General features: G+C 33.7%; 1 protein-coding gene and 2 long non-coding RNA genes across 8 annotated transcripts in view; 1 reads left to right on the forward strand and 2 right to left on the reverse strand.

Moving 5' to 3' along the window:
• Positions 1-27,150, reverse strand: part of sgcz (sarcoglycan zeta) — a 503,764-nt gene that overhangs the window by 120,408 nt on the left and 356,206 nt on the right. For all 6 annotated transcript variants that reach the window (XM_087237039.1, XM_087237041.1, XM_087237040.1 and 3 more), the window contains exon 4: positions 18,416-18,503. In XM_087237039.1, the coding sequence (XP_087093165.1) occupies positions 18,416-18,503 (88 nt within the window). The remainder of the gene's footprint in view (positions 1-18,415; positions 18,504-27,150) is intronic.
• LOC147846758 (uncharacterized) lies at positions 9,405-14,192 on the reverse strand. Its single transcript, XR_015476482.1, has 3 exons — positions 12,186-14,192; positions 9,567-9,707; positions 9,405-9,494 (listed from the first exon to the last, which is right to left on the reverse strand). It is a non-coding gene; the product is annotated as an uncharacterized LOC147846758 (long non-coding RNA).
• LOC147846759 (uncharacterized) overlaps positions 11,818-27,150 on the forward strand; it is a 1,232,122-nt gene continuing 1,216,789 nt past the window's right edge. The window contains exon 1 of the long non-coding RNA XR_015476495.1: positions 11,818-11,990. This is a non-coding gene — a long non-coding RNA (uncharacterized LOC147846759). The remainder of the gene's footprint in view (positions 11,991-27,150) is intronic.

The raw sequence follows: 27,150 nt of genomic DNA on the forward strand, positions 1-27,150 counted from the left end.
ATCCGCCATTTTATGGACCACAACTCCATACATGCACTCCTTTCACACACATGATTTAGATCCTGACTGATTACACTCGCACAGCTAAAGCTGCTCAAGGACTGATTCATGGACTATAAAGACTGCTCAAACACAAACACTGTGGCTGACTCTTGTCTACTGTTTTAGTGACAGTACAACACGTTTCTTTTGTCTTGTTTTGCCATGGTTTGATCCTTGCCTTGTTTATTTGTTTAATCCTGTTTGCTGCCTGCCTCTGAACAATCTGCCTGCCTATTGACTACGATTCTGGAATGCCTGTATACATCTGTTTGTCCCTGTGTTGACTATTGCTGGCCTGACCTCGCTAATAAACCTGCATGTGGATCCCCTTTTGTCAGTGTTTCTGCTTCATCCTAAAAAAAAATAAATAAATAAATAAAAATAAATAAATAAATAAATAAGTAAGTAAGTAAATAAATAAATAAATAAATAAATAAATAATATATGATATATATTATTATTATTATTATTAATATGATAATAATTCCAAATTAGAGAGAACATTGCAAATGACACATTCTGGTAAGAGAGGAATACATTGTCCCTCGACGTGAAACCTTTTTTTGGTCACTCTTCTTTTATTTATGAAGCCACAAATCTATGGAATTCTCTCCCGACAGAAATAATAACGTTCAAATTATAAGATGTTTTTTTTACGCCTGAGGAGGTGGTTTTTGTCAAATCAAATTTGTACACACTGAGTGGGATGTTTTTGGATTGTAAGTGCTTTAGTTTATATGCGATTGCCTGTATGCTTTTAAACTGACTTTTTAATTAATTCATTATTATTGTTTTAATTTTTACCTCTCCAGTCACTGCCGGTGGAAAATTGCAATCCTGCTACAATCTGGCACAATGCATCTTTCCTTTTTGAGGATATTTATTTATTTATTTATTTATTTAACAACTTTATGAATTAGATTAGGGTAGTAGTATTTCATGATACAACAAACACATAAACAGACATATCACTTACAAACAGTATTAAAATAATGTAATCCAGCATGCTTTATAATAATTTCATAAATAGTACTAACATGGGAAAGACACATTTATTAAAAATGTAAAACTTGCTAAAATGTAAGGTTGTAAAGCCCCATTGCCCCAGGAACAAAAGTAAATTTATATCTGCTAGAAAAGCATTTGATGATACTAAACCTTCCAAAGGGCAACAGAAAAAAAAGGCTTCAGAGGATGGGAATCATCTACTATAACACTGAGTTTTCCTTAACATTTGCTGTTCATGTAACTCTGCTAGACTCCGCAGAAGTAAACCAATAATCTTGGAGCAAGTCTTGACTAAATTTTTAAGGCGATTTTTCTCTCTAACGGAAAGTGAGGAAAACCAGCATAAAAATGAAAAGCTTAATATACTCTCAATGTAGATGATATAAAAACTTCTCAGAATATGTTTTTCTACACAGAAATAGTTCAGTTTAATGTAATTTTTTAATGTAATGTACCTGTTAAATAAATCATTAAATTCATTTATTCATTTACTCATTCACTCATTTGTTCAAATAATTTCACAACTATAGCAAATATACTGAATTAATAAAAATAAATAAATAAAAAAAAGGGAGAGAAAGAGCATGAGAGAGTGAGAGAATTTGTGTCTGTAAAATGGCATCTCTCGTAAACAATGTTAGTTCCGTTAAAACAGTGATTTTGCTTGTTAATGTAGATAAATATAATGTATAGTGGTTTAGTATATCAGTTATCTTCTATTGATAATTGTCACAGGGCACTGTTAACAGGTTTTTTTCAATCAAAATCAGACAGAATCAGCTACACTACATGCTGCAAGGAAGGCAGTATTCCTAAAGCAAATGTAATGCTTTAAGAGTTTCTTTAGCATATTTGCCAACATAATAGGCTTCAGCATTGCGATACATTATAAGCTACTTATAGCTTATGTGTTACTGTATATATGACTAGCTAGACTTTAAAATGATAAAACCATAAACTTTAAAAGTTAATATTTAGCTTATTTAGATTTTAAAAAGTTAGTTTGGCATGGGGCCCTGTGAAGGCGCAAGGCCCTGTGTGATCGCACACTTGGCACAGGCCCTGTGACAGCTCTGCTCTGTATAATAAGGCGATCCTCAGGCCATCCAAGATATAGGTGACTTTTTTCAGGAAAAAAAAAATACATTAAAGAGCATTTTTAGCTGACACAGTGGTCCTTGGTGATCTCATTTAAGAAGACTAACTTCACACACTCTCAGCATTTGATATACAGCATGTTATTATAAAACTGTAATCTCAATCTCTACACTTTGCTCAGGTCTGTCAAGGCTGTGGATTTGAGGTAGAGTTCTTCATGGGTCCACCTGGATTTTAAAACCTGAGGTCTGACTTGAGAACTGAGAGGGTTTTGGGTCCAAAACCTCATCATGTTTGGTATTAATGCTTTGGGTCTCAGGCAGTGGTGGTAAGAGTACAAAAAAATTTTACTCAATTACAAGTACTGTTACATTGCTGAAATTATACTCAATTACAAGTAAAAGTACTGGTGTTAAAAAGTACTCAAGTAAAAGTACAAATTACTCTTCGTAAAAACTACTCAAATTACAAAATTACAAATTACTTTTTTAGCTTGGCGATATTGGTGGAATTATCCATGAATGCGGAGTCAGACAAGATTCAGGTAGTAAAACACATTTTACATAACACATCTAAAGATACTATAAACACTTTTAAAACTGTGTAAACAGCATTAATTATAGATCATAATTATAGAGCACCTGTAGAGGAAACCCACGCCAACATGGGGAGAACATGCAAACTCCACACAGAAACACCAACTGACTCAGCCAGGGCTTGAACCAACAAACTTCTTGCTTTGAGGCGATAGCAATACCCACTGCGCACCATGATTATTTTACAAAAACAATGTTTTGCTATTTTGAGTATAAAGATAACAGAAATATGCACAAATGCACGACTTTTTATCATTTCAAATGATGCCTTTCTATCTGTACGATCAATAGATGATTTAATAAATTAAAAAAACACTTGCAAATTATGGAGAAACTTTGTTAATTACCTAATTCGCGAACTGAACCGTCAGAAACCACAGAACAACACTGCCTAGTCCCTAAACATATTATTAATAAATTAAATATCACACAAATTAAGTTGTCTTCTTACCATAATGTTTTTTTTTCAGATTATAGACTGAAGTCTTGTAAAAAAAAGGGTTTCTGCAGATATCATAATGTCAAATGTAAGACTTTTTAAGACTACGTCATATCTTTAATATTGTTCAAGATTTTAAAAATAATTATTTTACATTATTTTATAATTTATTATGATTACAAAGTTGGGTAACGGGTGGGGCAGTGGGTAGCGCTCTCGAATCAAGACAAAAAGGTCGCTGGTTCAAGCCTTGGCAGGGTCAGTTGGCATTTCTGTGTGGAGTTTGCATGTTCTCCCCGTGTTGCGTGGGTTTGCTCAAGATGCTCCGGTTTTCCCCACAGTCTAAACACATGCGCTATAGGTCAATTAGGTAAGCTAAATTGTCTGTTGTTGTAAATGAGAACGGGTTGCAGCTGGAAGGGCATCCGCTGTGTAAAACAATTGCTGGATAAATTGGCGGTTCATTCCGCTGTGGCGACCCCAGATTAATAAAGGAACTAAGCCAAAAAGAAAATTAATGATTATAAAGTTTTTTAACTATTTAAGATTTTTTAAATCAAAGTTTGATGCATCACTCACTTTTGTTTATATCTCGGACAGTTCTACCTATTAAAGTTAAATTTCAATGACAACAGAACATGGGTAACTCTACAATTATTTTTTTTTATTCTGGCAAGAATAATAGCAAAAAAAAAAAAACATTTTTTGCCCACTCAACAATTGACACATTATTGTCTGGCTAGTTTCTGTCCTCTACTAATGAGCTGAAAAGGCAATAATGGTCCAACAATCCTGTCCATCATTACCAATAAAGCCTAGAAATTGGGCGTCAGTTTACTGTAAGTCGATGGGTTCATATATTATTGTCCAGTTATTAAATACCTAATTTGTTACTTAATTTTTGTTACATTGCTTTAACTTCAAAATGATACATCAGTGTAAAACCTATAAATGGTGGAAAAACATATTCTGTAATCTTAAAACCACCTGGCTCCCCATTTTTTCCATGGCCTCTTTTTTGTTGTAACAAACTTATCCCCCAGGTTTTTCCAAACTTTCCAAACAAAACACTTCCTTTCCATTGCTGTTGCAATTTCTAGCCAAGAATTATTGGTCATCTGGTCATCTCTATGCTGATCACGCATGGTCGGATAGTTAAGATGTCTGTACAGTCGTACTGTTACAGACAAAATCTCTTCAAAGCGATTTAAATTCAACTCAAATCAAGCGCGGCGCCGCGCAAACTGTTCACCCGAGATCATGTCGCGCGCATCCAAAGTGAACCTCCGCAAACACGGCGATGACGTCACATTCGCCGCGCGCACTGAGCTATTGCATGCTGGTATTATTTGTAGTTTTAATACTGCAAATCACAATAGGACTAGTGAAATAAAGAACTACACCACCACGAAACCAAGCAACAACAACAAAATAATTTAAATGAGCATTAGGAGTAGCGATACATGTACATTGGAAAAATAAGACCTGTGCAAACATATTTCAGACCTAGAACAGCGAATTTAAGACTTTTTAAGGCCTAAAATTTAGATGTTTATATTTTAGACATTTTAAGACCCCACGGAAACCCTGTGTAACCCGGATGGCACAGCAGAGGGCAGGTTTCATCCACTTATTTTTTGCGCTTTTTGGATATGCACATAAAAACGGTTGATGGAAACGCTATAATGCGCATATATTTTGAAAATGTGTGTGAATGGACAAACCAGCAGGCTAAGCACATTGTAAAACATCTTAAGTGTTGTTTTGGTCATTCTAAACCGCCTTAACCGTTTCAGTATTATATTATATTAATAATGACCTCCAGAATTGTCAAGAGTTTCTGCACTCCGTGTCTCGCGCCTTCAAACGCCAGCGCGCGTTCACTGCGTGCAGGATTGCCTTCTGATGCGCAAGTCACTTATTAAATGAAGATAATTTATTCACGCAGCTGCTCCTGATGCAAATTCTGTTTTTACTTTTGATATTTGTCGCCAGTTAATCAGGTGGCAATTTTGTTCTCTTTGACTTGATGGACAGAAACGCTGCTTTATTTGCAGTCTTTTAAGCGATATTTCAGTTTTAGGCATACATTTAATTAGCATTTTAGATGATAACATAGCTATTCACATCAGCGCATCTATCCCCTTTCTTCCCTATATACCTGTAGGTGAACAGCTCCTCCGGGTGTGGCCATGCATTCATCCTCTGCTATTTCTTCCTCATTTCTTCTGTCTTAAATCTCCATATGTCAATTGATAACTTTGTGACTGTATGATGACGGTCACGTAAATCTGCAGTAGCCTCAACTTATTTTTCGGTTCAAATAATGTACCAGGCTTTTCATTGGTCCGTTAAGATCAGCTTTTTTTATTGGCTACCGAAATGCTGGTCAGTGCGTGGCTGAAATATTAATTTATTTACAGTACTCTGTAACGAATTGGGATTTTAAAAGTAACGAAGTAGATTGCTCAGCTTAATTTGTACTCAAGTACAAGTAAAATTACAGGCTTAAAATTCTACTCATGAAAGTACAATTACACCAAAAATGTAGGCTACTTAATTACAGTAACGTGAGTAGTTGTAATTCGTTACTCCCACCACTGGTCTCAGGTAATGTAAAATAAATGTGCTTTTTAACTGGTTCAACAGTAAGTTTTCTTACTATACGTTGTATAACTGTAAATGTATTTTTTTTTCACATCATTATGAACATTGAGTTTTATGTTATGTCTATTGCTGTTAAAAAATATTCATACCATGATGGTTTTCAGCAATTTAATTGTGTCTTTAAAATTTTAGTGTTTTTTCTCTGCTTGTGGATAGCTTGAGCTCAACATTTTTGTTTCCCATCACCACCTGCTTTTAATGCGGTTTTTGTTGTTGTATTACAAAGATAAAATGTAGGTGGAAATTGTTGTTAAGTTGTGATGTTTTAGCCTTGCATGAATTGATGAATTACAGTAGTTTACTGTGAATTTAGAAAGTCTACTGTATTTTTTACTTGTAAAAATCTGGCACCTGCAACTTTTTTTTTTTTTTACAATAACATTTATGTTATTTTATTATTTAATTTTTTTTACAGTACTCTCAGTAAAATTACTGAGGTTCTAATGGTAAAAACAAACTGTAAACAGTAATCTGCAACAGTAATCTGCAATATGTTTAAGTTTACTTAATATTTACAGTGAATAACCATACATTAATACAGTAAATTGATATCACTCACTCACAGGAAATGCACTCACTTCATTATGATGCATATTCGTGCATATATTATTTTGCTAAAATGGAAGTTTAGGTCACAATTGATGGTATTAACCAACCATTAACTAACACTACTAGCTTAATTAAAAAACTACTAATTAGCTGTTAGTAAAGAAGTTGAGTTTAGGTTTAGGTTAGGATTAAGAATGCAGAATAAGATCATACTACTAATCTCACACTTAACTATCAAGGCAGTGGTTAACAGCATGGATTGTGACCTAAACTGATATTTTAAAATATTTTAAATCATTATTATTATTATTATTATTATTATTATTATTATTATTATATGTTTAGTTTCTTAACTAAAGATGAGGTGAACATTGAAAACTACACTAATGAATCCATGATTTAAGCTATCGGTTTATTTTTTAAAAAACGATCACATTTGCATTTTTGATCCAGTGGTCCCAATTAAAAGAAGAACTCAGAAATATTTATATAACAATAATGAATTTTAATAATAAGTAATGATATATTAAATACATTTTAAATAAGTAAAGAAATAGAAAAGTAGACAAATCAATCAGCTGTACAACTGGATTTTTTTTTCCTGACTGACTGCAGTATTGCAGTTGGGTCGGGTCCATCTCAGGTCTAATTTCATCATATCTGCCTCAGGTCCAAATTTTCATCTAAAAATTAATCAGGTTCAGGTCAGTTCAGGCCAGGTATTAAGGTAATATAGTTATACTAATAAATACTGTTTAGTTTCTTGCACCAAACAATTAATTTACAGTCTCAATGTGTTATCAGAAGCCGTGGGTATTAATTCCGTTTGCCTTTACCTCGGCCTGTAACAATAATTAATATATCGACATCATCAAATACTTCTAGATGACCCCAATAATTTTTGCCTTTGTAATATATATTTATAAAAAATCACAAATAACATTAAAGCCATTTTACAATGACATTTACATTCCACCTCACCGGTGTCCAAGTCTATAATTGAACATTTACCTAACAGGACACTTAATAGTGTGAATGTATACATTCACATGTATACATAACGGGCTATTTTATATAGTGTGTACGTTGTTTTAAATCTGAAAGTGCTGGTCATCATTAACTTGCATATCATAAATCACCAAGGACCTCAATTTCAGCTTAAAAAAAATCTTCATTAATGCTCCACTGAAGAAAAATGTCACCTAATCTCAGATATCCTAAGGCTGAGTAAATTAACGGCTAATTTTCACTTTTGGGTGAACTATCCTTTTAACGTGACCTTCATACAGTACACTTTAACAAAAATGTTATGAGATCATTTTAATAAAAATCAAGCCCTAGGACATAGTGCACAAAGTTGAGGAAACACTTAAGCATATTTTTCCTGAATAATATACAGGTCACATAAATTGTCTGAGACACCATTTGCATATTCCAATGACCTTATGTTAGGCTGCGACTCCAAGGTTGAGAGTTTTGGGCCTAAAGCCACGAAGACCATGACAGACTACAGCTCTCAGATATTTAAGCGACTCCCTTATGAACACAGGATAAAGTCATGATCACAGAGCTCCTGCTTCACGCTCACTACAACGCAGCGGTGCATCAATCAACTAAACTTATGGGCCGTATTATAAAAACAGAGACCTCTGCACTCCTGGGCCAAGCTATCAGAGGACGGACCAGCTCTCTGGCTCTCAGCACCTCTATACAATTTCTGTTGGAAGATTAATGTTCTTGCATCGAGTGGGTTCAGGGACGAGAGAACAAGGAGAGCAGAGAAACAAACAGTGAACAGGAGCGCATGGGCGAGAGGTGATATGGTATAACTTTGCTAGCTCTTTAGGGGTTAATCCTTGCAATGAAATTCCCTAAATGTGCAGACAATGTCGAACAGGGCTGAAGGCAATAAATCTGGCTCCAATTTGGTAACAAACTCAAGTAAAAAAAAAAAAAAAAAGTTAATAAATTCAAATAGCTTCTGCTTAATGTTGTGTAAAATAATGTAAAAAAGAAAGAATTACTTTAATATTTGTTTATCTACACATGCATAAAATAAAATAAAATAAAATAAAATAAAATAAAATTAAATTAAATTAAATAAAATAAAATTAAATTAAATTAAATTAAATTAAATTAAATTAAATTAAATTAAATTAAATTAAATTAAATTAAATTAAATTTAAAGTCGTAGGGCAGTGGAAATATAACAATATGCACAAATACACACACATGCACGCGCACACACACACACGCACGCACGCACACACACACACATATATATATATATATATATATATATATATATATATATATATATATATATATATATCTTAGGAGTAATAATCACATAAACAAATCACATAAAAATAAGTCCTACAACGGCGAGTCCTACGGTACTTCATTGGCTGTTTAAAATGCCAGTAGTTGTTCTGTAGGTCCACTGTATAGTTAAAGAAGAGTAAAGATGTAAGCCTTAAGATGTCAAATAATATGAAACACAAATATTTAATAATCAAAAACTCCTAATACAGATTTTACATTGAGATTTTACTGACCACATTTGCTTTTAAACATTGTTTACTTCAAGTCAGTTTATCGGGGAAGGGGTTGATCAAATATGTCTAATTGATGGAAGATTTGCAAATAAATTTCACCCTACTTTGTAAAAGTAATTTGTAGTATTTTTTAAAATACAAAATACCCACAAAGCAAAATATCTCTGGCTCAGATCTGGCCCACACAATTAGCTTTTGCTTCGCCCACACACTGCAGTGAATTACAATACATGACTGGACCAAGTCTGGCTTCCAGAAAAGGGTCAATCTTGGGCCATATCTGGGCCAAGTCTTAGCCAAGACAATAACCCATAACTGACCCTGAACCGGGCCAGATAGGTTGGTGTGTCACAACTGCAATGAAATTAATAAACCCACGAAGCATTGCTGTGTAGGCGTGCTATTCTCGAAGCATCCTGAATGTTTTTTTTTGTTTTTTTTCTATTTGAAAATAATAAAAATAAATTTTAAATGTGGGTCAAGACAGGCCAAACTTATATTGGCCCAAAATATCAATTATTAACATCTGGAACTTTGCTGCTTTGACACAATCTACATTGTAAAAGCGCTATACAAATAAAGCTGAATTGAATTGAATTGAATTGGAACAAATACTACATTTGATATCTGGCCCAAGTATTCTGTGCCACCTTAAAGACAGTGCCACCTCTGCCAAACCAGGCCCATGTTTGGCCCACATGCTGTACGCTTGTGCCGGATGAATGCCTGCTGGTCCAGATATATGCCACACTGTTAAAAATTGTCCCGTTAAAAAACAGTAAAATACTGGCAGCTGCAGTTGCCAGCAATGTACTGTTATTTTACAGTATGTTGCTGTAAAAATACATGGACTACATTGATTTACACAATACTCAAGTGAACTCATTTTGCTCACTGAAAGCAACTGCCTCAACTTGGTCAACTGCTGAATGAGTTTATGAAGTAATGTGCTATATATGCTTAGAAGCATACTTATAATGATAACTTATTTTAGTTAATTAGAAAAGTTCGGTTTAACTCTAATGTCTTATTTTTCACAACAGCACACGAACATGTAAATCTGGAATCACCAGAGAGATTCTTACTGCATCAGCAACTAAACAGCCGCTATCTTTAAATAGAGAAACATGCAGAATAACATCAGCAGTTCACTGTTCATCTTTAACTCATACACTGGCTCTACTCTCCTCCACAACGGTGACACACAGAAGAAATTAGCTTCAGGTTTTACAGTAAAATACTGTTTTTTCCTTGATTTAACAGTAATCTACTGGCAGCTGTGGTTGCCAGCAATCTACTGTTTTTTTACAGTCTACTTCCGTTGTGTAAATTAACAATATATTACTGTTAAAATACATTTTTACACTGTGTTTTTACCTCTCACACCTTTAACCCTTTAAACCCCAGAGCATATACTTCAGTTTTAATTGAAGTGTCCACACTACTGAGTGTTCAAGAAACATGGAGCAAAGCTGAAGTAAATTCATTAATTAACTGACTAATTAAATGATAATTAAGGATTAACAATGAACAAATGAAGAAATACTGAAGGGAAAAAACAAGAACAGAACATACAAAACTTTAGTCACAGCTTTATAATGAAATAACCTGAAGAACAACAAATGATTAAATCATTTAAATGATCAGCGGATGATTAAACAACTCTTCAAACATCATCACCAGCTACACTTATTACTTAATACATGTATTTTTGTATAACATCTACTAAAGTTCTTCTTGAGAAAAAGGTGAAAGTTTTACGTCACCATCATGGAGAACAGAGTTTGCTTTAGTTGGGCTCTTAGCCCTGTCATTTTTAGCATATATATATCTTGGCTGCTGCAATTGTTAAGAACTTTGTTTGAAATGCTCATTTGTTGAGGCAAGCCAGCCAAAAACCTAAATAAGATCTGGTGATGTTCATGTTGCTATTAAATGGCAGAGTCTGTTCTCATTTAGTATTATAAAATTTACTGCTCCTATTCAATGTTAAATCTATTGTTTTACATTATATGTATATATTTATTGCAATGATTTCTGGAAGTTTTTAAGAATATCTTGGACAATAACACTGCTCTATGGTGTAGATTGCACTCAAAGAGACATCAATAATCAGCATATGAACCTCAATAATGGTGACAACAAATTTAACAAAATTAACAGTTTAACTCACAAACAGGCAACTGAAAGTCTAAACATAAACAACAGCAGAATCAAACACAAATAAAGAAAACCGTTAGACCATTATACTACATTTATTTATACCGCAATGCATGCTGGGATATTTGTACCGTGCCACTCCCAGCATGCATTGCAGCATGAAACATTTGAGATGTTACCATTGTTGAGATACAAGGTCAGATTCATGAGGTCTGAGTGTGTATTTATCATAACTGAACTGTTTTTGTATGTTATTTCTTAACTGTTAGGTAATTATGGATCTTTCTGTTTCCACTTTTCATTAATTAAATTAATAACTGCAACTAAGCATAAAATCTATTGCATGAGGCCCTTCATCCAGATTTATACCAAAACATTTATCAGAACTAATTTCAGACAAATAGATTTCTCTAATTATTGAATTCCCAACTTTATTGCTATAGTACAAACGTTTTGTAAACTCTGTATTATAGCAGTTGGAAAGTCTTCTTAAATGAGTTCAAGGGTGAAGAACCCAACTAAATCAGCCCCTCACTCCATTACGGTGACGCAAAAAACACCTTAATTTCTGTTGGATCTCAATGTGAATAGTATGGAAGTCAAATCAGTCAGTAATAAGTGTGTGTCTGCTGTTGTTTGTGGAGTTGTTTAATGATCCTCTGCTGAGACTGAAGCTGTTTTATTTTATTTGATTTTATTTAATGCTGTAACTCAAGTCACTGTTTGTGTTTCTTGTTTATTTTCTTCAGTAATTGTAATTATTAACAGCAGGTGTTCATCAGTGTCTGAATTCACTCATTAGTGTTCATTAAAACTGTCTGGTGAACTATATTAGTTAACTAGTGTATGAAATAGTGAACAAGGACACAAAGCGTGATTTCAAACACAGACTTCAAAACATCGAATCTGAACTCTGTTAGCTCACAGTTTTCTGCAGTTGGTTACTTTCTCGAAAACAAAAATGTTACCCAGAAAGCACTGTTTTTAACAGAATATTACTGTTTTAGTGAAAAAACATTATTTTATCGTAGAATCAGTCCGTTTTTTAACAGCAATTTTTTACAGTGCAAATCTGGGCCAGAATTCTTTGCTACTTGAGTACTGTATTTTATGTTGATAAATTTGAGGCTGTTATTCTAAAATTAAGGTATTTAGTAAGTTATTTTAAAGTTACATTTAATGTATTTTTGCCCAGCCCTGTATGTATGTATGTGAGTGGTTTCAGGGACAAAAGAACGAGGAGAGGACAGAAACAAACAGTGAACAGAAGTGCATGAGAAAGAGGTGAAACAGTATAACTTTTGATGCATGTTTGGAAGTTAATCCTTGTGATGAAATTCCCTAAATGTCCAGACAATGTCGAACAAGCCTGAAGGCAATAGACCCGCACAGAGTGGGTAATGTCAGAAAGGGGAAATGGAGGACACATTGGCTCCAATTTGGTAACAAACTCTCAGTGTGTATAAGAAAATTCACACAGCATCTGCTTAACAATCTGTGCTGGTGTCAAAATGATGATTTATTTTATATACATGATGTCACATCACAATGACATCAGTTACACAATCAACATCAGTCAGTACACAACAGCCAGTACACACAGATATCTGACAGCAGGCCACTATGGTGTCTTAAGTGAAACTAAATCAATATTAAGCAAATGATACAAAAAAGAAAGCACTATGGGGGCAACAGTACATATCTGGTGAATTATAATCGCCTTTATTGGTATTGGTTAATTTCTGGCCCTGTTGAGAATTAAATTGAGCACCATGGGGGACCAAAAAGACTGAGATTTCATGTTAATTCAATGCATTAATCATAAAACAGGACATAAGAGTAAGATTATGCTGGCTGGGCTTTATTAGGAAAACAGATGCTAAATTTACGATTTGTCTATTCTTTATTTATACTTCTAAAGACATATGCGCACATTAGAAAAAAAGATGCAGCATATGACTACAAAGTTTTCGAAAAGCAATCAAAATAAAATACAAAAAAATGAAATACATTAAAATTAAATTACATATACATCTTCCTTATAATGCCATTAACATGTTTTAATAATATAAATATTATTAAATATTTTATAAAAGCTTTATCAAAGTAATTACTTAAATGTGTAGACTTCCCCTCATCTGTTGCACATCAAGTATATTAAAAAATGATTTATATGTGAGCTCTGCCATTACGTCTGTGTTTCGGCCCAAAATCCAAAACTGGCTATATTAAAAAATTCAGGATTTTAGCTGAGCACATGAAAGACACAAATGCTTGAATATGGCAAATTAACATCCCCATCAATATATGTAATGTCAATCAAATAAGGCTTAAAAGAAGAAACAAAAATAATAACAAAAAAAGGAATAAAGGTAGGGCAGCTAAACAAAAACAGTTCCCTGACTACAGGTGTTTTTCCAGTAGAGATCTTACGTAGCTCCTATGAAAACATAATAAAAGCAGGTGAATCTTTAGGGCCCCTGCTTCCCTTGCTAAACTAAATAAATAACAAAATGTGACTATGAAAGTTAAATTACACTACCTGCAAAAATAAACAAAGTATTTAAATAACAACTGAACAAATTATGCAAAATAGACAAAAACACATTACGAATACTACAGAATTAAAAGTTAACACGCCAGCCAGCCAGAGAAAGAAATAGCTGCCATTGTACACAAAGGGATTCCAATGACGTCACCTGTGTCATCCAATCCGGGCAAGCCGTTCGCAAGCTCCACCTAATAAACTCACACAAGCATGCAAACAAAGCACACAACCATAGCAAAAGCTAAATAAAAAAGTAGAAATAGTATAAATAGAATATTGTTTCCAATGAGGACTTGTTCATGCTTTAATCAGCAGCAGGGTGGATTACTGTAGTGAATTACTGAAATGTAATAATAAAAAAAATTACAACCTGTTTTAACACATTTTAATCTGTTTTAATAATTTTTAATTATTTTAATAGTTTTTTTTTCTTGTTTATTTTATACTTGTTTATGTAAAGCACTTTGAATTACCACTGTGTATGTAATGTACTATATAAATAAACTTGCCTTGTCTTAAAACAGACCTATAACAGTTTGTAAGTAAACAAACGAATGAACAAATGCATGAACAAACAAACAAATAAGCAAACATTATTCAAAATATTGTAGATTATTTGTACAACAATAATACTTGAGACAAAAAGGACAATTAAAATTTTGGTTTTGTGTTAACAATTAAAATTGCAATTTATGTACTAAATGGGAGCAATTTAGTCAGCTCTGAATTCTCTCTAATCCTTGCAATTCAGTGCTAGCTTACAACACCAACAACACTGACTGCTAGTAATACAGGGCAAACGTGTGTGTTTGTTGTTTACTCTGTTTTCCTTTGCTCAGCAAAGCTGTGATCTGTGTGAGCATGCATTTCAGCGAGAGCATCTTCTGCTAGCTTTAGGGGTGGTTTCTTCTGCTCTGATCTTACAGCTAAGTCTGAGTCAGGTAGCTCTTTACAAACACACACCAACACAAACACACACAAACATAAACACTATGCATACCCTGGAGTGGAGAAAAGTATAGAATAAAATAAATATAAATCCCTGACAAGGGAAGAAGATTCTCTGGAAAACAGCAGAAAACAAGGGAACTCCAGAAACCCCTGTGGCTGCATTGTAATTTATAGGAGGTCCTGAGCCCAACAGGCAGGCAGCAGGTCCCAAAATAAAGCCCGCTGTCTTCTCAAACATCATGGTAAAACTGAGCTCCTACTGAGAAAAAAAAAAAAAAAAACACCGGTCTGAAGCATTAGCGCCTGGGTTTTTCGGTTACACTTTATTTTGACGGTATGTTTGTTGAACTTAAGTTACACTGCATCTACATGCCAACTAATTTTCATTAGATTAAAAGTAGACTGTTAAGTTGGGGCTAGTGTAAGTTGACATGTACTTGCAAAGTTTTTTACACTCTAAGAAATAAAGGTACGCGACCTGCTGGGTTGGTACCTTTTCAACAGGTACACATTTGTACTTATATAGGGTCTATATTGGTACCTCAAAAGTATATAGCAGTACCTACAAATTTTAAGAAAAACACTTTTGTAATTTTTAGGTACTAATATGTACCCTTGAGGTAATGTTGTGATGAGTCAGAAGGCATTGAATCCATTTGCAAGCTTTATTAAGAGCACACATACAAACAAACACAAAGGGGCAATCCAGGAGACAGAACGTGGGACAGGCAAAAGTTCAAAGGCAGGCAGATATCTTACTGGTCAGAATAACAGACTGGAGATCAGGGGCAGGCAGATGTCTTTCGTAATCGTAGAACAAGCACAGGGTCAGAAACACAGATCAGTCCGAAGCAGGGAGTATGGAACGCTCAGAAATGACAGCCAGGCAAATCAAGACTTCGCAACGAACCGGAGCGTGAGTGTGGTATATATACACGAGAGCTGATGAGTTGCACCTGGACCGTAATCAGTGCCAGGTAGCAGGGCTTATGGGATTTTGAGTCCGTGAGTCGAATCAGAATTCTGGCGATGGTTCCCTCTGGTGGTGCACAAGAGGGTTGGCATCGCCCTCATTTACAACAGGTAATAATATGTACCCTTGAGGTATTATTATGGACCTTTTAAGGTAAAAATTGTACCTTTTGCAAATTTACCACCCCAGTGAAAGCTTGCGTACCTTTATTTCTGAGAGTGTATAGTCAGTTAAATGTCTGTTGAAGGAGCAGTATCAACAGATATTAAGCAGACAGTCTGCTAATACTCAAATAAACCATCAAAATAAAGTGTTACTGGGTTTTTTCTGGAAATGTCCATGAATTTCTCCTTGCATATGACCTAAACCTAGGATTGACTGCTCATCAGTTAGACCAGCATGAATCCAGCAATTAGCCCCTTTAACACGTACTGACTTTTTCAGAAAACAGCTGGTAAACTGAGTTAAACATTTAATGTTTAATAAGGCCCTTTTTGGAAAATACTGGAAAATTTGCACCAGCAATTTTCCTAAATAAGAAGTTGTAACAGTAAATTGCCCAAATATGTCTGAATAAATGAATAAATTAATAAATGTTGCCGCTATGAATGTGTGCAGGTTCAAATGCGCCTAGGTGAGATGTCTACTGCCGGCCAATTAGAACTATCTGATGCCGATAACACATTTACACTCATACAATGCTTCTATTTTCTTTTTTTAGTGTCAACTGTGGAAAAATAATCGCTACAATGCTTGCTATAAACTGCTGTGAGTTTGACTGCAAGCATTGGTTTTAATTGTGTGACATGCTCATGTGTGTGAACAGAAGTGTGTTTTGCCAACCAGAGAAAGAATTGGTACAACAGCAGAAATATTTCGTTCCAAAGAGGGTCTTCCTCTACAACATGCACAAACAAATCTCTTGACATTCGAAAGTGTTCTGTCCACATCACTTTATCAAAATTGTTCAAAACACTTAACCAAATTTCCTCAGAATTACCAGTGTATGTCATACTGTAGGCCTCTGTGAAGCAATATGACTTATTCATTTCTTTATTTTAGCTGCGGTTAGCAACTCTGCCTTTGGATGCAAGCAGCACTTTCTTCCCTATAGTTCAGTATTTTCCCAGGAGGCACGCAACATTGTAAAAAGCTAATATTAGATGTTATTAAGACGTCCAATAATGACATCAAATGGTGTTGATATTTGGTTGACTTTAAGTTGGAAAGTGACCAGAATCCAACGTTGAGTCAAAATCTTCAACTTCATATTAATGTTAAATACTGACATTAATTCATAGGGCATGGCAACTAAAATCCAACATCTGATAGACGTCATCAGTGGTAACGTCCACACAACATCAAGCTGTAACATCATTAGACGTTGATATTTGGTTGCTTTTAAGGTTGGACGTTTGACATTGATGTCAGCCTGAGGTCGGGTTCTGACGTTAACCTAATTTTCAATTCCAAACAAAATGCAATGTGCCCACGATGTTGGCGTACAACTTCAATCTTGACATGGTGACGTCTTGTGCCTGCTGGGTTGGTTTGTCTTGAAAGGCTGAAAATCATCATAGGCTTTTGTTTTTAATGCAAACCATGCCTTTCTTACTCTGACAAAAGCAGAGATATGAATGTCAAAGATTGAAACAAATATGAAATCATCTGTAAAAAGACTGACCCCCTACATGTTTACAAATACTAGCAAAGCCATTCAGAGGTCATTTATGGTTAATAATGTTAAAGAAATTACTGGTATTTTGGAATGTATGTGTGAACGGTTCTTTTCTGTAAAAAAACATCAAATAAAAATGTTGTTGCCTGTATGAACTGCACATTTTGTAATTTACCAGCAAAGTTATTCGGGTAATTTTATGGCAAAATCACTGGAATGACTGTGTGAAAGGGAGTATTGTCAGACTCAGACGTAAGGCTAATGGAAAACTGTCTGAATGTCTGATGCAAAAAAACACAAAAAATGGAAAAACATCAGAAGTTGTCCACATCTTGGTTGAAATTGGATGCTCAACATGATCAACTAAACAATTTCCAAAAGGATGTGATGTTCACAGCATTGACTTTTAAGATCCATTTATCCATTGTTCCATCCATCTCTCCGTTCCTCCCTCCCTTCCTATCTATCCACTGTGAACACATCAAGTATTACTGAGAATATCCTGTATTTTACTATTTTAACCTACTGTCGTCCAGTTTAAATAGTTTCCTGTATTTCCATAAATGGCAGCAAAACCTATGACATTGGCTGAACCAAGCACTCTGATTGGTTATTAAGCAACAAATCAGAGCAAGAGAACAAAAACTGAAGTGACGTGAACACCTAAACACTTTAAATAACAGAAAATGCCTGTCACAAAATAATGGACGGCAGACAGACGACAAGAAATAAACAAAACAAAGGCCCATATAACTATAAAACCCTGTTTTGGATAGGAATCACCACCAGAGTTCATCCAGTTTATTATAAGTATAATACAGTCTATTTAGGCAGTGTCAATTACTTAAACGCTATCAAGAAAGTCAATAAAAGCAACTGCGACTAATGTTATGTTTGCTGCCAACTTACTAACGCTGATGATTTCTTTAAACTGTCAACAAAGAGCTTTGTTTTCTCTTTCAAATTTAATTACCTTCATGTAAATTAGCAGGTTAAAAAGGGGGTGGGGGATTTGGAGAAACTATAAAGACAATATATTTGTACATGAAAGAAACAAAAAAAACAAAAAAACAAACAGGAGCCATAAATGAAACTTAATATAAATCAACATAAACACATGAAAATATAGCTTAAAAACTGCTACTCACCCACAGTGAGCTGTCCTGTCAGCTGGCCAAGATTATTCCGTGCATTCACTGTCACATTGCGGTCTGACTGTAAGACCAGTGGACTGTCCTAAAACAAAGAACGTACAGAAACCGATTATTTGATACAGTTACAATCGAAAAAAGACTTTAAGCTATGAAAAAAAAACAAGAAAGAAGAAACAGCCCAGTAAAATGAATCAAACAATATTTCATCTCGTTAATAACATTACAATATTTTGTAGTTTCTGTTTACTTTACATTCAACCTAATGTAAAAGCAAAATAACACATTCTAGATCCTGTGAAAAAAATGCCTTTCATGCACGTTCCGTTATACAGCTTTGAAATGTCACAGCCTGTGTTTCCAAAAAAAAAAAAAAATAAATAAAATAAATAAATAAATAAACTTTTGTCAGAAACTTTAAAGTGACGTGGGGCGAAGCAGTGATGAATGAATGAAAATGAATTAAAGTAACGTCAATATTACTTACATGTCATGTTATAAATGAACTTCAATTAAGTATAATTTTCCTATATTAAGTTAAGTGTAATGTGTTATAATTATATATGTATTTGCTATAATTCATCCATATATGAATAAACTGGTATTATAAGCATTATTATTATTAGCAGCAGCAGCAGTAGTAGTAGTAGTAGTAGCAATTGCAAGTCAAATGCCCTCCATCAGCCCTTACCCATTATGGCCTCCTAATCATTCCAATCGACCAAATTGGCTGTATCACTGTTTCTCCACTCCACCATAGGCTGGTGTGTGCTGAGCACACTGGCACCATAGACCAGTGGCTGCCGTCGCATCATCCAAGTGGATGCTGCACACTATTGGTGGTGTGGAGAGACTGCCAGCCCCCTCATGATTATGAAGCGCTTTTGGTGTTTGGCCATACATATAAATACATATAACTTACTAGTAGTAGTATTGTCAAGAACATCAAAGCAATGTCATCATTATTTATGTCTAACATAAATTTAAATTAAAACACAGGCACATTCTACTAAAAACATCATACAATAACATTTCTGCAATGTTGTGAAAACATCTCATCAACATCTGTTGGTTTATGCTTATTGAGTCATAAAAACCTAACGATTTTTAGTCTTGTTTTGACTTGAGATGAGATGACTGACATTTATTTACAGCTATATTTAGTACTGTTTACTTCTGATCGGATCAGCCAAACAGATGGTACTAGCAGGTGTAAACGCAGACTTGAGGAAATATGAAATGAAATATGCCAAAAGTCAAATGTTCATGAGTTCAGTGAGAAGTGCTGCTATATATAATACTGGGCCTGTCAGAGAATGTGTGTTCATAAATGTGTTCAGGGTGCCAGGTGTGTGTATGTATGTGTGTGTGTTGATGCATTCACTGGGGTGCATGCTGTGGATCACTTGATTCAGTATCTTCTTGTTCCTACTGACCCAAACATCCTCTTCCACAACAGTGCTTGTGCTGTGGTCTAAATAAAACACCAGTGTGAACATATGGCATACTGTCCTACATATTGCACAGAACAGGGATGGGCAAAACACATCAACAAGTTAAAAAAATAAAAATAAAAATAAAATAACTCAATTTCAAGTGTTTTAAAATAAATGTCTTAAAGTAAAATACTGTATTTTTGAAGTTTAGAAATATTACTAAAGACTTTTAAAAAGAAGAATGCAATTTCTTGGCAAATGTTCCATCAATAGGCTTATTGGATCAATTTCTTCGTCATGAAACTGGCTTAGTAAAGTATACAATGTTTTGATAGCAACAACTTTTCTCTGCCACTTTGTTCACCTATAGGGGAAGTTGTTGTTGTTGTTAATATTATTATTATTTTTTAATTATTATTATTATTATTATTATTATTATTATTATTATTATTATTATTATTATTATTATTATTATTATTATATGTTCCGTTTTAGCTTTTTCTGGAAATTTAATAAAAATATATTTGCAGAATAAACTCTAAAATAGTGAACATTACACCCATGTGACTAATCAGTTATTTGTTTGCCTTGTTTACTTTAAGTGTTCTAATGACTTGATTGAAATGCACCTATTCATATTTGGGATAATTTAATATTTACCAAAAACATAAAAAAATTGACATTGACCTGCGTGTATAATGCCGAATAATTGTGCATTTATAAATTAGGCATGTGGTGAACATTTTTAGTCAACACAGTGACACATAAGCCACACAGCATAGCAAACACATTCTGAAAAGGAATTTGGAAACATTCTCGACATATGAAGTGACGTTGATGTTTTGGACAGGAAGAACACAAAGTTTTGTTATTGACCCATACTTCAGAAACAGTGTTGAACTGACCCTCACTGTTAAAAAAAAAAAAAGCCCAGTGTAAAATACAGTATATAATGACAAACATATAACTATTTACCAGCAATATTAGACATTTTCTTATAAAAATAAACAAACAAACAAACAAACAAACAAATAAATTAATAAATAAATAAATAAATAAATAAATAAATAAATAAATTAATTAATTAATTAATTAATTAAATTCATCTACAATATCTTATGCATATATTACAATATGCATGCCTGAGATGTTTAGACCATGTTCACTGTAAATATGAGCCTTATTCTTTTACAAAAAAAAAAAAAAAAAAAAAAAAAAAAAAAAATATATATATATATATATATATATATATATATATATATATATATATATATATATATATATAAATAAATATTAAACACATTGCTATCTAGACATTCTGTTGCACATTTTAGATGATAAATCCACTAGAGGGTGCTGTCTACATTTCTAAAATAAGTTACTTAGTTTAAGTTTTATGTTGTATGTTTCTAATACAGATCTTTCTTGTGCACATCCGCGAGAAGAAACCCTTCCCTAAACAATTAATAGTGTTTTTAACCCTCTGAGGTTGCCAGATCACACCTGTGTGACAAACTTTTTTTTTATTATCAACGCAAAATACACTAAAGATCCATCTCAAATCGCATACTTATGCACTACTCTATACCATTTTGTTGTATAAATAGTGTAAGTAGTGCATTCACATTGAAAACTCACATAAAAAGAACAAGTGCACTTTAAATACCTGGATGATGCACTTATTAAAAGGAAGTGTGGAATGTTAGACACTTCATGCATTCAATGACTCCAGCTTTGCTCACGTAAAGGAAGGGATGGAGCTTTCAGACACCGATGTTGGATTACTTTATTTATTGTGGATTTTGAAAGTATGAACTCTCATACAAGAGCAATTATATTTATGGCAGGTATTATTTGGTATTTTTAGCATTTATTTCATTAATCTGGAAAAATTAAACATCATCAGGGAAACGGTTTGAATTTCCGCTTGGTGAAAAAAAAACAGTGTTCCATTTGGGATGACACTACATATATATATACTATGCTGTTGAGTGTGTAAGTGCATAAGTACATAGTGTATAGTGTGCCATTTTGGGTGCAGCATAACCATTTGATTCTGTAAGGTGTTTACTTTTTTTGTACACTCACAACAACAACAAAAGTGTTTGCTTTTGGAAAAATAAGCAAAATACATCAAATGGTGAAGTCAGATTCATTGTAGTCACATTTTACCTTGATTTTACATTACTTTTATCTCTTTTGTGGAACCATGCTTTACCGTACTCGAACCTATGAGTGCTATGTGTCACAATTACAACACAGGACAAATTGAGCTACCGAACAAGATAGATAGGTGAGGAAAATGTATTTGGTTATGAATCATCCCTTAATTTTCTTGTCTGCTTTATTAATCCGAGGTCGCCACAGCGGAATTAACGGGCAACTTATCCAGCACGTTTTTACGCAGTGGATGCCCTTCCAGCTGCAACCTATCTCTGTGAAACATCCACACACACATATCCACACACACACACTACAGACAATTTAGCCTGCCCAATCCACCAGTACCGCATGTCATAAAACCGAAGCGCCCGGAGGAAACCCACGCGAATGCAGGGAGAACATTCAAACACAGAAACGCCAACTAAGCCGAGGTTCAAACCAGCGACCCAGCAACCTTCTTACTGTGAGGCGACAGAACTACACAATGTGTCGCCGGTTACAAATCATACATACCATTTAATTGGTTTGTCCTATTTATTTGGTGTTTATAATTTCAAATAATTTCTTAGCTTAAAAGTTATCCCTGAAACTTACAATAGCATGAAAAGGAACAAAACCTATTGCCTCATAGAATTTATTTTACCTAGAAAGAGGAGTCAAGGTTATGTTAAAATATGTTTTTTTTGCGGTTTTACATAATTGTAGGCTGAAGCATGTATTTTCTATGTATTTTTCTAGGTATTTTCACTTATGTCCTGTGTTGCAGTTCTTGGCAGTCTATGAAGACTCTTATGTTAATTGTACAACAACAGGACACTTGTAATGCTTTTTTTTCTGGTTTCTAAAGTTGTTACAGCGAGGGAAGAAAAATAGTGTCTACTGCAATTGCTTTGTGTGTAAGCATGAAGTTTAAAGGTCATTCATTTATATGATTCCCTTCCTATTTCACTAGTATAGTGAAATACTGTGAAATAACACATTCTGCTAGAAAAGGCTTAACAAAAGCTTAACACAACATAGATTGTTGTGTTTTTCATTGTGTTTTCAGGGTTGGTAGATGCACCGGGGACTCGATTATAGCACTTAAACACAGAAAATGTCAGGTTTTTATGATATGCTTCCTTTAACCCTGGTCAGATCTATGGTGCCACTCCATCCTGAAATCACTCCATCATTTATAAAGGGTGTTTGTTATTGAGAATGTTGCGTGGTGTTACTTTTCTAAGGCTCGATCTTCTTTAATACTGAAGAATCTGGGCATGAGAATTCAGCCCTTAGATTAGCTTCAAAGCACAGTGCTCCTTTTTGACATTGATCGACCTGCCTGCCAACCTGATCGATATATCGATATGTACAGTGAAGGACCACGAGAGCAAATTCACCATTTCTTTCCCTTCTTTTTTTTATTTTGCCTGTGTTTAGTGTGTGGCCATATTTCTTGTGTGGACAAAGGCACAGCCTACAATTCAAGCAAGCTAAATGTATAGTGACTAAATGTTTTTGATATTATAGAAACATGTCAAGTGTCTTTTTGAATACTGTTACTGTAAAAAAAAAAAAAAAAAAATATATATATATATATATATATATATATATATATATATATATATATATATATATATATATATATATATATATATATATATATATATATATATATATATATATATATATATATATATATATATATATATATATATATATATATATATATCAATTCGATATCTCGGTACATCATGGTGCATTGATGATGCTTTCCATATACAGTCTTATATTTCTTATATTTTAGGGGGGAGGCTATAACATGCTGTCTGTATAAACACACAGACACACAGCACCACACTGTCTCTCATTCAACCACATACACAAACATAGACAGCAACACACACACACTTAAGCCCTCGCTACAGGGAGAGCTCGAGCTAAGCGGAGCAGAAAAACGGGAAAAAAAAAAAGCGAAAAAAAGAAGCACTTTTCCGACGGTCCCTTAATGACAGCTCCTTTCAGCGCGAGCTCTCCCGGCTAAACACATATTGCGAGGGCTTAAACGGAGCAGTGCTCGTAATGTCGAGCGAAAAAAAAGAAAGACACCTGTGAAACATAACCAGGTTTGTCTTTTTGTAGGAAACACACTTTAGATCTTTTTAGGGTAAGAGTTTTTTGAGTTAATGCCGTCTATAACTGAATGTGTGTCAGGAATATCGAAAACAAAACCAACTGAACCACACTCATTTCTGGCACCCCCCTGGATATACAGCACCCTTAGCATTTGCCTATGGTGCCTTTGCCACGGGCCGGCCCTGAGTTGGCTGAGTGTTGTAAATACTCGCGCTCCTCTCCCTCGCAACATAGCGCATAGAAGATAAATGACGTCAGTACATAATAACTGGTTATGATTATTACTGAACCGATACCGAATTGTCCGCGTCTGCATCGTGGTGCACCGAAGAAACAATTAATTTGACACCCATTAATATATATATATATATATATATATATATATATATATATATATATATATATATATATATATATATATATGTATATGTATATATATAGAAACACACACACACATATATACATATATATGTTGGGAAAATATATTTTATATGTATCAAATTTGACTTTGGTATGCTAAAAAAACAAAAAAAAATTTACATTTTGTAATTTGTCCACATGCCTCCTCGTTAGTTTACATAATTTTTTTTTTTCACAAGACTCTTTAGGGCTCAACACTAAGAATTTACACATTTTTTTCAGGGGCCACACCAAACTAATTATTTCCTCACAACAAGTAAAAAAAAAAAAAAAGTGTCAAAACAAGCTAAATATAGCTTTATTCATATGGCTTTATTCAACAAAAATGTTCTTTAAAAACTATTGACATAAAAAAACAACAACTATACTATAACAACTATTTATCTACAACTATACACAGTAGTTTGTCCAGACTAAAGGTCCAAGATCATCAGGTAACTATAGATAAATGGAGAGTTTAAAGCAATGTTATTTTAAAGAATGAAATTAAACCATATACAAAACAAAAATAACTGTAAGCAAAAGAAAGTAAGTGAAAAACATTCTGTGTGCCATAGTGAAAGGATGCATCCAAAAAATCTGGAGATCTCTTGAAAGCAACAGGACTGTGGGTGCATGAGCACCGCTTTTTTTCCGCAATCGATTTCAATGATCGCACCAGTTGCATTTCCAAGCACGGTTGTTTTGCACAAGGAAAAGGGAGCTTTTAAGCACTCGCACACATCACATCAACTGTGCCTCGCTTACAACGTCAGTCAGTGAGGATTGCCTGTGTCTCACCGTACGCCTGATCATCCTCTCATTGAGTGTGTTTACCTGCTTTCTTTTCCTTGCACGAACAGTTATCAGTCGTGCTGCTTCTCGATTCTAAGAGCACATTTGGATGCATATTGGCAAACGGTTTTTCAAACTAAAACTAAAATTTTCAGGGACGAGGCAGCACTGGCAATTAAAAAAAAATATTTGCAACCAGCCAAAGTGGCAAACGGGGGTGTCTGTCTAGCTAACTGATATGTACATGCATTTGGAGGGTTGGCCAGTGTTAATGTCAAGCCCTATATATATATATATATATATATATATATATATATATATATATATATATATATATATATATATATATATATATATATATGAACAATTAGTGTACGTTTAGTGTCAAAACAGCATTTTTTTTCCATATAATTAAATAATATTTTTCTTGAACTGTTCTCTAAAAAAACAATTAAACTATTGCTTAAATATACAAAATAATTATGCAAGAATTGTTATTATTATTATTATTATTATTATTAGTAGTAGTAGTATTAATATTATTATTATTAATAATAATAATAATAATAATATTGTTATTATTATTATTATTATTATTATTATTATTATTATTATTATTATTAATACTACTAATACTAAAAACTAATGCTAATACTACTACTACTACTAATAATAATAATAATAATTATAATAACAACAACAAACATAACATCTAATTACGTTTTCACAAAATATATTGTTATACATAAAATTTTATGCTATATTACATTATAGTGCATATCACAAAATAATACATTTAAACAAATTTTAAACAAGTTAAACACTGTAAAAACTGACTGACATCTGCACTTTTGTATAACTTCCTTTAAAATCATAGAAGCTGAACTTCACAAAGAATCTCTTATTTGCATTGTCTCTGAATTCACATTGTGTACATTTATGAAAAAAAAGGGTTTAAAGAATGTCAAGAAGGCAAAGAAAGACATAAAGCAAGTCATTTTTGCATGCGCAGTACTTATAGTTTCATGTCGCTGACAGAACCCAACTGCTGCATTATGAAGAGGAGTACTTAGTCGATCACTCGAACAATAGAAGCAGTCTGGAACTGCAGTATCTGCACAAGCTGTCTCAAACTGTATAATTAGATCCAGAAGATGTCAATCTAATAGGGTAAAACACCATCTTCTCTAATTACCTCAAAAACACCCAACTAACACTAAGTGTGAGGATGGACTTTTCTGATAACACTGAACTTAGGAGCTTTCACAAAAACATGCATCATGCAATAAAATAATGAAATTGTTCTTGTTCTACAAGCTCAGATCATGAAAAAAAATCATTATAAAGTTTCATATTATATATCTTGTGGATCTATTGTGCTTTCCCTTTCGTGTTGGGTGTGGTTTTAAATGCCTCAGCATAATTGGTAAAACAGTATGTGGATTTTCTAAGTTCTATATAATACCTTAACAATATAGAAACCTGATACATTCAATACATATGTCTTCCATGTCAGATAATTCATTGCTGGCATGTTTCCACGAGCACATTTACTAGAGCAATAACATCCTTGCATGTTTTGCTGCTAACTAAAGGCAATACACTATACTGCCAATAGATGTAAAAGTGCACCTGACCTAATATTCAAGAGATGTTATAGGTCAACAAAGTAAGTTTTTTTTTTCTTTTTCTTTTTTCTTTTTGCAGCACTATAATCACAGCTTTCTGGGATATAATAATATACAGTACACTCACTGGCCACTTTATTAGGTACACCATACTTGTACTGGATAGGACCCTTCTTTGCCTTCAAAACTGCCT

Source organism: Danio rerio, chromosome 1 (genome assembly GCF_052040795.2).
Source record: "Danio rerio strain M-AB ecotype USA chromosome 1, GRCz13ab, whole genome shotgun sequence".
NCBI lineage: Eukaryota > Metazoa > Chordata > Actinopteri > Cypriniformes > Danionidae > Danio > Danio rerio.